Source organism: Leuciscus leuciscus, assembly GCF_965113295.1.
Source record: "Leuciscus leuciscus genome assembly, chromosome: 2".
Lineage (NCBI taxonomy): Eukaryota > Metazoa > Chordata > Actinopteri > Cypriniformes > Leuciscidae > Leuciscus > Leuciscus leuciscus.
The window spans coordinates 12324641-12343668 of record NC_138726.1 but is presented as its reverse complement, the minus strand read 5'-3'; the positions used below and the strand labels follow the sequence as shown (position 1 = coordinate 12343668).

Genomic DNA, 19028 nt, shown 5'->3' with positions numbered 1-19028 from the left:
GCAGCTGAGTAAATGACACTTAGAGGTTTACTGTGTCCGTCGCATGAAGGCGGCTTTCTGCTGCTTGCATACAGATCAGGTTCGGTACTTAGGTCCGCGTGACAGCTTTCACATTACCAATTTTTCATGCGAACCGTGCCCCGTTCCGAACTAAACTGCCAGTGTAAAAACACCGTGAACACACTGGAGAGCTGCTTTATAGTAAAAACCGAAGTTTTAATTCGAATTGAAAGAGACACTGATACGGTTTTGTTTTTCATGTTCAATACTGTAAAGCTGCTTGCTTTATGAAGAAATGTATTGTATAAAGTGTTACATAAATAAACATGACGTGACGACTGGATTACTGAATTGCAGAGCTCGTGCAAACATTTCCACATCCCTATGATCAGATGCTTTTTTAAATGCTTTTTTCTTACCGCTGTCATTTTTGTTGTGTGCTTATTTTTTATATTGAGAGGAAAGCGTGCAGGACATATTTTCATATTTATGTAAACACCATTCTCAGCAGTGTAGGCGGCATCGAGATGTCTGCTAACAGTATACCGCTGATCACGTTTTAATCTTCTTTTACCCTTAAGCGAGGAATGAAAAAGAACTTCACCGTTAGTATATCGGGGCCGAATTCATAAATCAACAGAACTGGAAGTAAATGATAATAGGTTTGCCTTTCTCACCCTTTGCTAGGAAAGACAGCGATAGCTCTTGGTTCATCCAGACTGTTATTCACCAGGACTTTCCGAGATGTGCCATCTAAGTGAGCCACTTCAATGGTGTTACGGCCAGTGTCTGTCCAGTACATGTTACGGGCGACCCAGTCAACAGCAAGTCCATCAGTGGTCTTCAGACCATGACTGATCACAGTTTCCATATTGCTGCCATCTAAATTTACCCGTCTGAAAACAATGAAATATTGTGTAAATAATATAACAGAGCTTAACAATACATCGCATTTAAAATAGAAGTAAATGCCAGGGTGGAGATTTTTTAAACTTTCCTTGAAAAATCTTGCAGTAACTAGCAGGATAAATTATAGCATGCCACTACTGCAGTCAAAAATATATATTTCAAGACTAATGAATCATTTTAGTATTAGACATCATACCGGATAACATCCAGAGACACATCTGTATAGTACAGTTTCCTCTCCACGCTGTCATAGTCCAAGGAAATAACATTTTGCAGCTCGGGCACAGGAACGTACACATCTGTATGGTCATTAGTGTCTAGAGAGATTCGTCGAACACTGATGCGATTCGAAAACAGCAGGTATGTTTCAGGCAAATTGTCACATGACCTTCCATCACTTTTCAGCAGAATACCCGTGGGACAAGCACAAGACGTCACATTATGCCGAGGAAGGCACAGGTGAGTGCAGCCGCCGTTCCTCCTGCCGCATTTATTGAAGCCTGCAGGAACATGGGATGTAATTATTTACTGGAAAAAGGATATAAAGGTTCAGGTGGTTGATGGTTCATTTACATTTAGCAGGCACTTTCTGTGACAAATAATCAGTGTTATTTTAATATTACTTCTATACTACACTGCCTCCACAAAATTTTTCGCTTTTTGGATTTAAATAGGCAAATATATTAAAAAAAAAGTCTATGATTGGATCATCATTGCTTTGATTATTATGTTTCCAGCATGTTATATATTTGGCAACAGTTCTTCTAACCCTAACTGATGGAGTGTGTAGCTTTTCAATTCTTAAACCACCATGTAGGATGGCACATCGGTCATATTCCAGGATGACAATGTCAAGATTCATCAGGCTCAAATTGTGAAAGAATGGTTTGGAGGGAGCATGAAGAATCATTTTCACACATGAATTGGCACCTCTGGGTCCAGAGTTAAATTCAGTGAAAGACTTTACAGAGTGCTGGACTCTTGCATTGACAATACAAGATCTTGACCAAATATTGATCAAAACATTTTTTTTCCATCAAGAGGTGCATCAATTTCTGGTCAAGATCTTGTAGACTCCAGATCTATTTGAAGAAAAAGTATTTTTTTGACCGGGCAGTGTATTTGTAGCTTTTATTTTTATACAATGTTTTCATTTTATTTAAATTGTATTAATAGTAATTTTGTGTGCTTGTCATTTTGATTATTTTCTATAAATTTTCTATATTACTTTTTTTTTCTATTTAGCTTTAATTGATTTATTCGATTTCAGTTTTAGTCATTTTACTGCAAGTCATTTCTTAAAGTAATTTTAAAATAATATTAATTTAGTTTAGCTGCCAAAACAAAATTTCTTATTGTCATTTAAGTTTTCTAATATAATATTTATAATACTTATTATTTTTTACAATTATTACAAAATCTAATACTGTTATTTTATTTCAGATTTATTTAAATTAATGATTAACATTTAAAAAAAGTTTTAGTTCATGACAAAACACAAATTTTGGTTCTAAAAATGGCTGAAAATGTTTCGTGTCTACTGTTTTTTCTAAACATGAAGGCTGTTTGATGCACAATGTGAAAGGCTGAGAATGAACACAAGAAAGAAAAAAAAAGAAAAACAACAACACTGTACAACTTTGTAACCTACCCAAAGGTCTTGCGCGGTCAACAGCCTGGATGTCCATGAGACCAGGTAAGTTGGAGCGGACTGTGATGGTGTTTGCTCCAGTTCCCTTGTCAGCTCTATGAATACTGCGGCTCTGCCAGTCGGTCCAGTACATGTGCGGTCCCAACACAGTGAGGCCGTACGGGTGCTGCACAGGAGACACCAGGGTCTTCCGGTTTGAACCATTAAGATCAGATGCTTCTATCCGCTAAAGGTTCAAAAAGATTAAATTATTTTATTTAATTCAACCAGCTTGCATTTATATAAGTCTTTTCATTCCTCTGTAGGGAAACTTGAACAATGTGTTACACTAAAGGCTGGAATACACTACATGACCTTTAACCCTATAAAGCCAAATGTATCATACTTTTTATGCAAATTTCCAAGACTAAATTATCAACACTTAAAATATTTTGTACACAATCTATGTTGTACTGTTATAAAGATGTCATCATTCACAATACAAGCATTCTCCAATTTCTCCTATATCATAGTGTATAAGCCATAAAAGCTGAGCATATGATACTCAAACACATGCAATTTGATTTTAAGTTTTTGATGTCAAGTCAAGTCAAGTCAAGTATATTTGTATAGCGCTTTTCACAATACAGATTGTATCAAAGCAGCTTCACAGTATTAAATTAAAATAATACAACAAGGTTTGTTTCTAGTGGAATTTATTGATTGATAAAATTAAATTAAATTAAATATCCCCAAAATATCCCCAACTGAGCAAGCCAAAGGCAACAGTGACAAGGAACCGAAAAACTCCATCAAGTGACCTAATGGTGTCCTAAAACTCCATCAGGTGACCTAATGGAGAAAAAAAACCTTGGGAGAACCCAGGCTCAGTCAGGGGCCAGTTCTCCTCTGGCATTTATGAGCTACAGGCCGGATTGTAGTTTGAACTGTAAGATTAAAAATATTATATGAATGCCTGGCTGAAGAGATGCGACTTTAATCTATTTTTAAACTGGGAGAGCGAGTCTGAGTAACGAACAGTATCAGGAAGACTATTCCAGAGTTTTGGAGCTAAATGTGAAAATGCTCTCCCTCCTTTGGTGGTTCTGGATATCCTAGGTATGACCAAAAGCCTTGAATTTAGTGATCTTAAAGAGCGCGATGGATTATATGGCGATAGAAGATCCGTTAAATAGACTGGAGCTAAGCCGTTTAGGGTTTTATAAGTCAGTAGCAATATCTTATAATTAATACGGAACTTTATAGGTAACCAATGCAGTGATGATAAAATCGGTGTTATATGATCATATTTTCTTGATCTAGTAAGAACTCTAGCGGCGGCATTTTGGACTAACTGTAGCTTGTTTATTGAGGATGCAGGACAACCAGCTAATAAAGCATTACAGTAATCCAGTCTCGAGGTCATGAATGCATGAACTAACTTTTCTGCATCAGAAACTGATAGCATATTACGTAGCTTAGCAATGTTTCTAAGGTGGAAAAAGGCTGTTTTTATAACATATGAAATATGATTTTCAAAAGACAGGTTGCAATCGAGTATAACACCCAGGTCTTTTACTGTAGAGGATAAAGTAACAGGACATCCTATGATGTTAAAGTTGTATTGTGTGAGGTTTTGTGGGCGTTTTTTTTTAACCGATAAGTATTACCTCTGTCTTGTCTTGATTTAATAAAAGAAAATTACGCGTCATCCAATCTTTTATATCTTTAACACACTCTGTCAATTTGGATAATTTTGTTTTCATCTGGCCGTGATGAAATATATATTTGAGTGTGTGTAAAGGATGTGTGTAAAGGTTCATACGCTTTTCCATAAAAAAAGGTGACATTTCTGACTATTATTTCATGTGTCAGGCTATGCAATTAAAATCTAGTAATCAGATTGTCATCATACATTAAACGACTGAGGATTAAACACTACCTGACATTCAAGTCTTTCTGAACTCAAACTCATGCAGAAACATGTGCATCGTTGCTAGACACTAACCTCAGTATGTGCATCAGCCCAGAGCAGTTGTGAACCAGCTTTGTCTATGGCAAGCCCATTAGGCCAGCCGAGATTATTATTGATCAGAACTACACGATCTGAACCATCCATACTGGAGCGCTCCAGCTTGGCATGTTCACCCCAGTCGGTCCAGTACATGTACCTAAAAGCAGATTTTATAATGTTTATCATTACATACTGTGCCTGTCCCTAGCTGCAAGAAAACCCTTATTTAAAGAAAACCCATAGTTATAATCACTGAGTGGTTTTCTTGAATTAAGAGGGTCTTTTGCAGCTGGCTTAAAATGAACATTTGAGTTTTAGTCTGTTGATTAGCTTGAAGGTGCAAGTATAATTCTAAACATTGACATTTAATATTACAGTCTCTCCATTTTCTAGGAATACAGACCCAGAAAAAAAGTAGAATTTTGTCCAATCAAATGCTTTCAGACCCAGAATATAATAAAAGATATTAGAAATACCACCTGCCTTCAGAGTCCTCCTCACTCATTCAGTTCTACCCTTGTAAAAAACAAGTGCGCATAATTGTTTTGAATGTGCACTTTAAATCTTAATAGTCTATTCCTATAATTGTTTGAGCAGATAATATATTAATGAAGTAAAAGGTCACTTATGTGTATTTAAAGAAAACATTTACTAACACTCTTAAGTACACTTTTAAAAAGTGCACTTTGCAACAATGTCAAATTAAAAGTTTTACTTTTAAGTGCATTTTAAAAAATTGCTTTAATCATTTTTACACTTATTTTGATGTGTTGACTAACATACTAAAGCACATGTAATGTAATATTGATTAACTTACTACAGTTAAAGTTAACATATTATGTACTAAATTGCAACTTCACTACAAATGCGTAATTACAAATATATTTAAATAAATGACATACATTTTTAACAGAACACGACGTACGTTTTAATAGAATTACATTAAAGTATATTTTAGTTTACCATAAATAGAAGTAATTAGGAAAAAAGTGGGTATAAAAGCAAACCAAAGTTCAGCTAATTACATTTAATATCAATTTAAACTACAATACATTTTCATTTAATTGCAATCATACATCACATTCAGTTCACACATAAGTAAAATCTTTTAAAGTTATAAGTGTATGACGAGTACTAAAGTGTACTTCTTTTTCACAAGGGCACATGGTGAATAACACATATAGCGTACTATATAAGGAATAGGAATTTATCAAGTCTATCTAAATCTGGCCTGAAACGAATAGTTTGGAGTCAAAACAGTGTAGGGCAAAACATTTACCCCATCTCATGGAACAGGGCGATGGCACGAGGGCTGTCCAGGTTCTGCCACACAAGCACTTTTCTCATTGAGCCATTGAGATTAGCAACCTCAATGCGGTTTGTCCCGGTGTCAGTCCAGTAGATTTTTCTGCCCACTGAATCCACCGCCAGACCATCTGTGGTCATTAGACCTGAAAGAGAGGGGGAAACACTTCAAATCAATGAAAGTTGAGCAACTGGATTAAAGTAATTTAATACAATTACTGTGCGTAGTTTTGAGGGTAACTGTAGATTTAATATAGTCCCTTACCAGTTGAAATAAGGTCCTCATGTTCTGTACCATTGATATTGGCTCTGCTGATTTTCTTTAATGTACTGTCTGACCAGTACACTTTACCTGCAGAAGCATGAAAATATCCAAAATGATTTTCCCTGAATAAGCATTATATGCAAAAGTGTCTATATATATCGAGAAATTCCTTGTACCTTCAGCGGCATCCACTCCAATGGCAATTGTGTTCTTCATAGACACACTGACTGCCAGAACAACATCAGCAAAGTATGGGATGTCCAAAGAAATCATTCTGATGTCTGTCCGCCGGGCAAAGATAAGAAAGCTGTTCATTGCTGTAAAACAAGAGAGAATAATAATGAATTATATACATATAGTGCATTATTTTAATTGCATTTAAATGTTAAAAGTAAACATGTTTCAAACTAATTAAGTATAAAAGTGCAATATATATATATATACATACTGTATAAAGAACAATAATAAAGAATCAGAACATTAGAGATATCTGGCATAGAACATATCAGATATTTGGCATGTTTTAGTCCAGATTAAATTGTAAAAATGTTTTAAATGAAAACCAATGTTTGAAAATAAGGTAACACTTCATTTTTCGGTGTCCTTGTTACATATGTTACACGTACTTACCATAGTAATAACAGTAAATTATGCATAATTACATGCAACTAACCCTCAACCAAATCCTAATCCTACCCTAACCTTATAGTAAGTACATAGTTGCTCAATATTACTCAGTACTTACATTTTTAATTACACTGTAGCAATGACACCTTAAAATAAGTATAACCGAAAATAAATATTAAGTCTTTAAGTACTGGGTGTTGTTTGATAAACACCATACCGAATACAAAAATCTAAAAACATGCAAGCACTGTTTGACTTCCTTTCTTCTCTGTGACAAGCGGGTGTCAGAAACAGAAAGTTGCCCAGCCTGTTTAGTTTACGGGTAACCAGGGCAACCACATTATTTCTGCCTTTCCATAAATGCCATCATTCTGTCAGAGAGTGAATGTGCATTTTTATTCAGTCTGTCTCCTTCACTCGTTCCACACAGATTTTTAAACGGTTGATGGAAAAAAAAGCTTTCTAAAACGCATTCTAAAAATCTAAATTCATAATATGGTATTTATAATTATTCACAATAATGTAATAAAGTGTTCATTACCACAAAATATCATCTTACCAAATGTGTACCTTACACATGTCTACTCTCCACGTTACTGTTCCAGTAATCCTTATGGTTTCTTCTGTAATTTGTCTGACTCAAGAAAATGGTGGGTGAAGCTACAAGCTAGTGTAAATAGCCTTTGCCAACAAGACGGGCTATTTTTATGTAGTGCATCGTTATCATAATGACAAAAAATAACTTCTTAATTGCATGCACAGGAATAGTACTGTAGGTGCCATTTACTGTAGGTACAACAGGCTAAAGGCACACCTTAAGAAAAATGTGTTTTTCACAGTAACACTTTCTATGAAGACCATGCTTATAATGAATAGACCCATTCATACCTATTATTTAAATATATTTATAGACTCATTAAGACCTTTACTGCATTAGAAGAACAGTTATAGTTATTTAAATTATTTTTATAATTACTTAAGGTCATGAATGGTTATTTTGATTTGTTAAAATCTATATCTCCTCCTCAATATGCATGGTATTGCTTATAGCAGTTTAAATTATACTTAAAAAATATTGTTGCAGTGTTTTGCCAGTACATTAAAGCAAAGATATTTGTTTGTATTAATGATTTCGGTTTTCTTTATTGTATTACAGGAATTATTGTACATTAGCTACATTTACTAGTAAACAACTTAAAATGTATAATGTATAATGAGCGTAGACCCCACGAAACTACTAGTGTCGCGGAGCGGGCGTTTTACTGATACGTGGTGTTGTCTTCGACGTGGCGCGCAGTAGGCGGTTGTTTGTATCGGTGCATTTCTAGAGTGAGCTATTATAATATTACAATATGTAACGAAAAAGTTTAAAGTGGCTTCATAAATTAATAAAAAACATAAAAAAGCAAAACACACCTGATGCACATTTAGGACCCTATGAAATCCGTTTAATTTTTTCCCAAATTCTTTTCTTTTCTTTATTTTTAAGTTGAGACACTACAGGCAAAAACTGTGTTTTTTCACGCATCTGTCAATTTTTTGCTTTTTAGCCTTTCATAAAGTGTTTTTTTTTTGTTGTTGTTTTTTTGTTTTTTGAGTAGCGGACAGAAAACATCCAAAACAGACATTTAACTGTATCTTTTATAGCACTTTATCTATTTGCATCTGTAGATTTCAATGACAGTAAATATCTTTAAAGGTCGTTTTCTCAAAATGAGTTTTTCCTCCTACATTGAGCCAGAAATCTCCACTTCAGTAACACTTACATACACCAAACTTTACAGTTTTATTCTTATCTATATTCTGAAGGTTTTTACAGAGGGGTTTGTTCATATATAATTTTCCTGATTTTATACAACATTTTATTCCTAAAAAAAAAAAGGCAAAAATGGCTGTTGACAGTATTGCATGACAAAATATTTGAATTTTTGTGCCATCTATTAGTTTCAAAGAGAATGAAGTCAAATGCGGCTTTAGCCCCGTTGTACCCTACGTGTAAGTGTAAATAGAACAAGCCTACCCAATCAAATCTGATCGATGGCATTAGTTGCCAACACAGCAATTAAGTTGAGCAAAAAGAGACAAATCCACCAGTGAATCCTATTGAAAACCAACCAAATGGTTTTCAGTCAGTGACTCTCGCCTTCAGACATGCACCATGACATCATCACCACTGACACATCATTACGGTGACCCCTAAACCCCTAAGGCAACTCAAAATGAGCCTCAAATTTCAAAGATTCTCCTGTCCTTGCAACAAAAAACTATGGACTGAACTGTCACCTGGAATCCTTAAAGCAAAGAACACCTGCAGCCATTTCATTAAATTTCATCTCAATTGTGTAGTTATGGCTACTGAATGAGCAGTTATTGCTGGGTCCTTAGATATTCGAGATGGGTAAAGTAGCATGGACTTTCGGCATTACCGTGAGTGCAAGTCTTGCCGTCCGCCTGTAGGTTGATACCAGTGGGACATGCACAGCTTGAGGCTTTGGGAGCAGGAGCCAGGAGGCAAAGGTGACTGCAGCCACCATTATTCACCGAACAGGGCGTCTGGACTTTAGACAGAAAGGAAAAAAAGTGGAGACAGGTGAGAGAGAAAGGGGAAGAAATGGACGTTCAATCAGATGTAACAGATGCCTATCAGGCCTCTGGGTGTCCCGGTAGATCATAATACACGAATGAGACTCCAGACTGAAGATCAGTTATCACTGGCCTTAATCCGCCGTCTGAAAACCCAAGACATTGGATATGGCAGAGACCCACATTCCTCTTTAACACATATCTGCTAGGCATGTGTGTGAATTTCACTTGTCAACGGGATGCCAACTTAAAAATGAATTATACTTAGCTTATTTTACTTGAATGTATAGAATACAGTTAAGGCATTAACATAATTTGACGTGCTGGATTTACAACATTAAAACTAACTTACAGAATATATAAACATTTTAGCCATTAAAGCCCTTAAAAATAGCTTACACTGAAATATTTTCAAATATGCAATAACACGCATGCAACACAAGTTCAGATATGTTAATACACCCCTAGTCAAACTTGACTGAATTTAAACAATTTGAATCTGATAAATTTTTATGTCAATCTAACATTGTGTCTTAACAGGTGGGATGCGAGATTTTAGCAACAAGCCATGTGTTTGCCCAAATGGTATGTGACACAATCAATCATAAAACAGTCAATCATTACTGAAAAAAAAAAGAAAAAAAGAAAAAAAAAAAGAAAGAAATTATATATATATATATATATATATATATATATATATATATATATATATATATATATATATACTAAAAGAACACTTGTGTGAACTGAATTTTAAGTTTTTGGACACTTAATACGATTTTAATAAAAAATAATATATATATTTTAACCTTTATTTACCCAGGTAAGCACATTGAGAACACTTTCTCATTTACAATGGCGACCTGACCTTTAAAGTATGACTAAAGATTATTAAAACAATGATTTAAAATGTACTTTAAAGTAAAATATAATTATTAATGTCCTTTATTATTAAAATGTGCACTTTTTACTTAAGTGTGTTAAGTGAATAAGAAACATTTTTAAAATTGTACTCTAACAACACATTAGTGGCCTTTTTTGGCCTTTTTCTGCAAGTAAAGATTTCAAATAATATGCTTGAATTGAAGTACACTAGAAGTGCACATTCAATACAATTAAGCGCACTTTTTCACAAGGGGTTACGTCCAGTTAAGGCTTATGCATAAAATTAGTTAAACTTTAAAAGCTTTTTGGTTACACTTTAAGGTGTCCTTATTACAGTGTAATTATGCATTTAAGTACTGAGTAATATTATTTAACTACATGCGATTATGGTTTGGTTTAGGGTTAGCTGCATGTAATTATACATGTAATAATTATAGTAAGTACATGTAACGTGTTACAAAGACAACAGTTATAAAGTGTTTTTATTTTTTATTTTTTTCTGGAGTGGACAGTGAAGGCAAAGCAACCATTCAATACTACTACTGCAAATTGTACTCATTCAATACTACTTGATTCTACTACTGCAAACTGAACTCATTAAATACTACTTCAAAAGCAACTGAGGATTAATCTCATGATGTTGGTTGAGAGAACATCAGAAAGTGCACAGAGTGCAACAATATGTCAAACTTTTGACTGTACTGTATTTTCGTACCAGTATTAGTGATTCAATTATAGCTCTATTGTGATAATGAGAGTTGTGATTATTGATACATAATTCTATTGTGCCAATTTACCTGTAATTCTATGATGGTGGAACATGTGAATGTCCATGAGGTTTTCAAGGTTTTCTGCCAGCGTTCTTCGGTCCAAACCAGTAAGCTTGTCAGCACTTTGGATGCTCTTGGATTGCCAGTCTGTCCAATAAATTCTGTCTTCATGAAGTGTCAAACCAAACGGATGAGGCAACTGACTGCCAATCAACACCTTCAATGCAGAAGAATGAGCGGGAAAGAATGAATTGCAACCTTTAGCCTATTTAAATGATAAGAAACACACACACACACATTTCTACCTGTCTGCCTGATCCATCAAAGTTGCCATACTCAATGGTCTTAATGCTAGCATCGGCCCAGTACAGCCTCTCGGTGTGGTAGTCGATTGCCAACCCATTAGGCCAGGTCAGGTTTGTTGAGATGATAACCGTCCGGTTGGAAGCGTCCATACCAGCACGCTCAATCTTAGGATTTGCACCCCAATCTGTCCAGTACATGAATCTATGATGAGACAAAACAAATAAGGTTATGTACTTTTTTATGTTATGTAAGCATCCACAACTACTACTGCAATACTTTACTTCACCTGAAGCCTTTATATATGCTGCATTAAAAAAAGCATTTTAATGCATTCATTTTCCCCTGTAATGCACCTTATAATACATTACAGTACTTCTCTATTCATTGTTACACCTTTAGAAATTATAATGCAAACAACCATGTTCCTATGTAACAAGGAATCTGCAAAAAATTAAAATGCAGTTTAACTTTGGTTACAATTATTTATGGGAAGATATAATGCATTATAATGTACATTATGAGTACCCTTATAATGCATTATACATAAAGGCTTCAAGTAAACTGTTACTTTATATTTGAATTCATACGTTTTTAAATATTTTAAGCATTTCTGTAGAGCACGGTGCTAGTAGCGCCAAGGTCATGGGTTCGATTCCCAGGGAATGCATGAACTGATAAAATGTAAACCTTGAATGCTTTGGATAAAAGCATCTGCCAAGTGCATAAATGTAAATGTTTTGAGTTCACCTGCCTGATAAAACCATGATTTCCTGTTTCACTGGGATTCAAAAAAGAGGTCATGCACAGGCCAAATTTCCTTTACTCATCCAACACTATGGGAAAGACCCAATAAAGTAAGTTGCAAAAATTAGGAAATGACTAAGAAAATAGCTTCTTTGATGAAAAGGGCCATTTCAATGGAAGTACCTCATGCCAACTGTGAAATATGGTGTATATATTTGATATTATGGAGTAGTTTTTCTCCCAAAGGCCCTGGACAACTTGTTAACTCCAAGTATCAGCAGATGTTAAATCAACACCTGACTGACTCTGTCAGTAAGCTTGAACTGGCCATGACAGGATATTGGGTCTCATTCACTAATAATTATGTGGATTATTTGTATTTTTACACATGCAGGGAGGTTTTTTGCGAGAAGTTCTCATGTGTGTACAAAACACACAAGAGAACTTCTCGCAAAAACCTTCCGCACAATTCACAACAGGCGTGTATGTGCATTAATTAGTTCTTAACCTTGGTCTAATGTTAATGAATTCAGAATGTTCTAAATGAACGTCCATGTGCCTAAGGTTAGTAATTTGCATAAAACGGCAAAGCAATTCCATTAAGGGCTTTCTGCACAACCTCTCCTTTACAGAAACACAATAAACACAATAGTAAAAAGTTCTTTAAACAAATTTAGCCAAGAGAAGAAATCGCATTTGATACTGTTATGCGTTCTTCAAAGGAATTAGTCAACACACACACACACACACACGTATCTGTATGTTTATGCAAAGGAACCTACATCAACTGAAGATATATAACGCTCCTTTTGTTACTTCAAGATTTCTATGTAAAATCTTTTGTTATGCAGAATTTACACACAAATTTGTGAATATGCAAGGGAAGTAAATGTCCTAAATCTAAAGCACACCTCAAAATTACACCAAAATGGTTTACTGAGCATAAGCAAGAAGCTCTGAAACTGAAGGATCTGGAGAGATTCCCTATGGAGGAATGGTCTCAGATCCCTGGTCATGTGTTCATCAACATTATAGGAGAAGACTCAGAGCAGTTATCTGGGCAAAAGGAGGTTGCAAGTATTAAATGAGGTGGTGAGCAAAACAAGGCGAGACCCTTCTTGACCTACCCGCCGATCGGGTCAACAACAATGTCCCGGGGACGATCGAGATTCTCCCAGATCAGAACTGTACGCATGCTTCCATCTGTGTTTGAAACTTCAATCCGGTCTGTGCCTAAAGGTGTTACAAATTGAAAAATCAATCTTTTCTTAACATCATTGGGGAAAATGAATATCTAAGTTTAGCTTAAAAAAACAAACAAAAAAAAACTGATAAAAGACAATTATTGAGGAAAAAGATGAAACAATAAAAGATTAGTACCTGCATCAGTCCAGTACAGTTTATGTGTAAGCCAATCAATAGCTAGACCAGCAGGGCTTTCCAAACTTGTGTCCACCACAACCTGCAACCAAATTGAATATCCTCTGTCAAATTACATGAAAATACATTACAGCCACCTACTTTATAAGGGAGGATTTGCTGGTTTTTGCTAGTTTGTTCTCCAGGGGTCAGTATTTTACACATTTCACCCCATTTAGTATATATACTAAAAACATGCATAGTTCATACATTAGACACCCAACAGCAGTGACGTCCACAGACCTAAGGCAAAGGCAAGGATAGAGGATTAACAAAAAGGGCACTCCCTACTAACACCCTACTTTCACCATTCTCTCACCTACACATTCATAAAATAAATGCATATTTACACACACACACTCAAAAGTTTTAGATCGGTTTTAAGATTTGTTTTGGTTTTTAAAAAGTCTCTTCTGCTCACCAAAGCTGCATTTATTTGATCCAAAATACAGCAAAAAACAGTAATATTGTGAAATATTTTAACAATATAAAATAAGCTATTTAAATACATTTTAAAATGCAATTTTTTACTGTGTTGTAAAAGCTGCATTTTCAGCATCATTACTCCAGTCTTCAGTGTCACATGATCCTTCAGAAATCACTCTAATTTGCTGCTCAAGAAACATTTATGATTATTATCAATGTTGAAAATAGTTGTGTGCAGTTTTTTTCCGGATTCTTTGGTGAATAGAAAGTTCAAAAGAACAGCATTTTTCTGAAATAGAAAGCTTTAGTACGGCCTGCAGGTATAATAGGAAATGCAGTAGCAAGAGCTTTACATTTTTGTAAGTATATGAGGAACAGCCACAAAGAACAGTAACTGTTCTACCTACCTGTTACTCCTCTAAAGCTACTCTGATTTTTTTTTAATGCTTTTTTACTAGTTATAAAGGACGCGCGTCATTATTGCTTCATCATTACCAGCTGATTATCATGTTTTTAATATATTTTTTAATATTAGACAAAACAATAAATCTGTTTCTGGGTCTCAGGCTAAATTCCTGCTAACCTCCTGTTTGGTGCCATCCCATTTTGCTCTGTTGATGGAATCGGTGGTGACGTCAGTCCAGTATATATATCGCTCACTGGAATCCCAGTCCAGGGCCACTGCATTTCGAATATCAGCCAGTGGAATGACATCATCCAACTTGTCTTCAGTGTCAAAGCTGATTCGACGGATGTCCGTCCTTCGGGCAAAAAGCAGGAACTTGTCAAGACCTGATCAAAGACCAAAGGTCTCCTGTCAGTTCTCCAGATTTGAAAAGTTCATCAGTATAGACAAGCATTTATTTCACAAAGTCAGAAATGTGATCATAATGAAAGGAAAATGACAAATTTAGTATGGATTATTGAACCTATGTTTTGTATACTGTATTTTATCCTGCCAGACAAAATGCGTGATAACTTGATTATGACTTGTTCTGTCTGTATCATCTCAGTGAGCTTTTATGAGGGATTACGCATGTGCTGTAAGGTGAATTTAGCGTTTTCCGACGTTTCAGTGTGGATGAGAAACTTTTGGAAAACGCTTGAAAACGCAAGTGAGGAGGAAGAGTGTTTTGAAACGAAAAACCCGTTTCAAATTAATGTAGACATAGCCGAAGGCTCCCCGTGGTATTAACACAATGATGCACACAATAACTTTCTGGAAGTTTGTATTGCACTTCTCACATAACTGTCCCCTTAGGGTAAAGGGCTTATGTTGTAGCATGAATAAAGATAAATAACTAAAACAATAAGTACTTACTCTGGGCACAGTTATAGTGGTCCACCTTTTTAAAGCCTGTAGGACATTCACAGGTGTAGGTCTTATTGCTTGGAAGACACAGGTGACTGCAGCCCCCATTATTGCTCCCACAGCGATTTCTCCCTCCTAAAAATAACAAGAAAAAATAATAACGCTTTTAAAATAAATTGTATTTACTCATTGGAAAAAACGTGACGGTGGCGACATTTCGGCAAAACAATGTCATGTCGTTTCATGCACGTTTCATTGCACTTTCAAAATGAAATGTTCAAGTTTTATTCAAATGAATGAAGTTTTATCCAAAAAAGATAAATATGAATCTGGCAATGTTTTACTGTGTTGGATGATGTATGTATCGCGGCAGTTCAGTAATGAAATGTTTGGTGAGTGGTGCTAAAAGGTTAATGCTCGATCATGTGAAAATAACTTACTACTTACACCAAACCCTACACTAAACCTAACCGATAGTGTTAACCGATGCGAACGGGAGGTAAAAAAGTAATAACCATACCATTTTAGCTTGTTTATACGAGTCTTTGAGCTCTTTTATCGTGACTTGTGTTTCACGGTGAGCTACCGAGCAAGTTTACTACATCAGAAAAGCCTTAAATATTAAGCTTGTTATGTGATGCAAATGTCAAAATATATTAGTTTACAAATCATGCGATATGATTAAAGTGTTTTAAGGTCATAACACGGTATTGTGCAAGAAACCGGATGCAAATAAGTCTATTAATCAATAATCTGCCCCTGTAATCATAATTTGTGTGGACAGGAATAAAAGTTGATGGAGCTTTACAGACACTATTTTTTATTTCAGCTAAAAACTGCAGTGAATTGTATAGGTACATTTTTGGACTTTGCAGAAATGTAGGTAGAGGTATGGAATGTTTTTCCAATGAGCCCATGTTGCATTAACTTTAATACGATTTGTGTTTGGAAACATTGTATACTATAAGCATGGTCTACTGTACTACGAGTAATAAGGATTATGTTTGGCTGACCTGCAGGTTGCCTCTGTGGGTGCAGCGTGTGGATGTCCATGGGAAAATGCAGCTTGTTCCGGATGACCTCTTGGTTCTTGCCAGTAAACTTGTTTGCACTGTTGATACTCTTGGTGTGCCAGTCGGTCCAGTACAGACTGTCTTCAAACACTGTAATGGCAAAAGGATGTGGAAGACCTGGGAGACAGAAAGAAGGTTGAGAGTTTGGAATCACGAGTGGACTGCTGATGTTAAGTGTGTATTTTATATAGATATAAAATATATATAGATAAAAGTGCTGTGAATCCAAAAAAATAACGATTTAATTGCACATTTTTCTGTAATTAATCATGATTAATCACACCTAACATATAAGTTTTGGTAACACTTCATTTTACAGTGTCCTTGTTACATATGTTACATGTACTTACCATAGTAATAACAATAAATTATGCATAATTACATGCAACTAACCATCAACCAAATCCTAATCCTACCCTAACCCTATAGTAAGTACATATAGTTGCTTAATATTACTCAGTACTAAAATATATAATTACACTGTAGCAATGACACCTTAAAATAAAGTGTAACCTAAGTTTTTAATATATTTTTATATTGTAATACTTTTACATTGAATCCCCCAAATAATGTATAAATAACAAAGACAGTATACTTTAAATATTTGTTTAATGGCATCTTTTTACTAAGCACTATGAATGTAGGCCAGTATCACTAATACCAGTACTGATACTGATGTCTTTATTAAATTGATTTTATCCATTAATTATAGCCATTCAACATTACAGTATAATCGAAAGCTATAATTTACCTTTAGTAGGCTTTTTTTTTTTTAAATTAGCAACTTTTAATTTAAGTGAACTTAAAACAATCTTCACATAAAACTTCTTCACAAATTCACAGACAGTGAGACAGTTTTTTTTGCATCTTATCTCACCTGAATGGTTTAATAGCACTTGAATGAATGAATGATGTTATACAGTATGTTATATATATTATAATATATAACAATAATTAATGACCATCTTCCAATAATCAATATATTCCGATGATTTATAAACCTCCTGTTGTATTTAAGAGTGAACATCAAGCTTAAATGTTACGTTTGGTCAAATTATTTCTGGATTCTCCACTACAGTAAATAGCTGCATATGTTATAATTATTATTATATATTTTTTTAAACCTTGTAGTCCATATGGAATGTCAAGCTTTTTGTCTACACCTTCTACTGTTACGTCCATAAGTTCAGGTCAAATCTGACCCAGGGGTATATAATGCTTTTTTTCAATGCAGCTGTGTTTTCTTGAGTGAAGAGCGTCACAAGATCTCTCTCTCACACACACACACAAAAGGTATTTGTATTTATATCAAGGCATTCTAAAATTCTTGATTCTGATTGGCTCACAGATGCTCTAAGGTACTTATTTTCATTTTAACTGTTTCAGTCCCTGATTACGATCAGCTGAGCGTTCTAAGCTGTTGTAAAATACTCTTTAAACACACTTGTGACATTTGTAATAATGACAAATTAATCAAGTTTTACTTTAAAGTGCATTTTAAATCATGTTTTAACAATCTTTTGTCATGCTTTAAAGAAGTACACTTACACTTGTGTTGACTAGTATACTAAAGCACATGTAAAGTTCTTGATTATAATTTTAACTGGTGTGTTATTTTATATTACATTTAATGTAAATATTTTAAATGTACTAAACTGCAACTTGATCATTACAAATATAAACATATGGCATACAAGTTTAAATAGAAATTAAAAAACAGTAGTCAACATTTGAAGTGGATCAAAACCTTTCATCAAAAGTTATGCATGAATTTTGAACAATACCCGTTCTTGTCTTAGGACGACTTTGATCAACTTTTTTGATCCACTTCAAATTTTGACTACTGTATATGTTTGACAGTACATTCAGCAGTACACTTTAAACATATTACAAACACAACAGAAATAATGATGCAATTACATATAAAAGATATACTTAAGGGGGTCAAAAAAAAACACTCTAAAGTTCAGATGATTGCATATAAACTGATTTTAAACTATAATACATATTCATTTAATTGTAATTAACATGGAATTAAGTGTCGGAAAACAACACACACTTGAGTTCACACTTTTATTTATGTAATAAGCATGCTAAACTGTACTTCTTTTTCACAAGGGTTTATTGGAAATCCATTTTATTTGGGATAAAATTAGACATGACGACAATCTGGTGTACTGTAAACTTTGAATTCAAAGCAGATGAGGTAAACCATTTAAACCTGAATTCAAAGCAGATGAGGTAAACCATTTAAACCATTACTAATTAGCTACTTTCCATCCATCCGGGATTAGAAAATCCTTCCCTTCCAGCAACAGTCAATCAGAGGTGGCAGCGATAAAGTTGTTCCTATCATCCCTACCTAAATCTACAGCTAAAAACCTCCTCCGCCATAAACAAAAGGCACTTTCTATAATCCTCCTATCTTTTTATACCTATAACCTCATATTTTTTTCTTTCTCTTCGTTTCTGCATTGCATTCTGCTATAACTTCTGTGCTATTCTAGTTTATTATTTAAACTTGGCACTCTGCCAAACTATAGGCGTGTAAAGCGCCCTGCCTGTATCTCCCGCCTTTTCTGCACCTTTCACCCTTCTCCAGGTGTACACACACAGCGTGGGGTTGTTTTGTGATCTTATCTTTGTAGAGGAGCAAGGATAGGTTTGAGTTAGAAGGTTTGTTTGCCTTTTTTTCTTTTGTTTCCAGCTCCGCTGCCATCTGCTGTCCCTCCTTGCTGGTACCTTTCTCTTGTCATCTCA

At 34.8% G+C, this 19028-nt stretch overlaps 1 protein-coding gene across 3 annotated transcripts in view; it reads right to left on the bottom strand.

Moving 5' to 3' along the window:
* The window catches only part of lrp4 (low density lipoprotein receptor-related protein 4), a 97880-nt gene that overhangs the window by 13172 nt on the left and 65680 nt on the right, over nt 1–19028 (bottom strand). For all 3 annotated transcript variants that reach the window (XM_082151189.1, XM_082151190.1, XM_082151188.1), the window contains exons 15-29: nt 16209–16385; nt 15205–15330; nt 14467–14675; nt 13419–13500; nt 13166–13271; nt 11294–11495; nt 11016–11205; nt 9177–9308; nt 6300–6440; nt 6124–6210; nt 5833–6004; nt 4548–4710; nt 2561–2786; nt 1106–1409; nt 678–896 (exon numbers count right to left, since the gene is read on the bottom strand). In XM_082151189.1, coding sequence (XP_082007315.1) covers nt 678–896; nt 1106–1409; nt 2561–2786; nt 4548–4710; nt 5833–6004; nt 6124–6210; nt 6300–6440; nt 9177–9308; nt 11016–11205; nt 11294–11495; nt 13166–13271; nt 13419–13500; nt 14467–14675; nt 15205–15330; nt 16209–16385 — 2536 coding nt within the window. The remainder of the gene's footprint in view (nt 1–677; nt 897–1105; nt 1410–2560; nt 2787–4547; nt 4711–5832; nt 6005–6123; nt 6211–6299; nt 6441–9176; nt 9309–11015; nt 11206–11293; nt 11496–13165; nt 13272–13418; nt 13501–14466; nt 14676–15204; nt 15331–16208; nt 16386–19028) is intronic.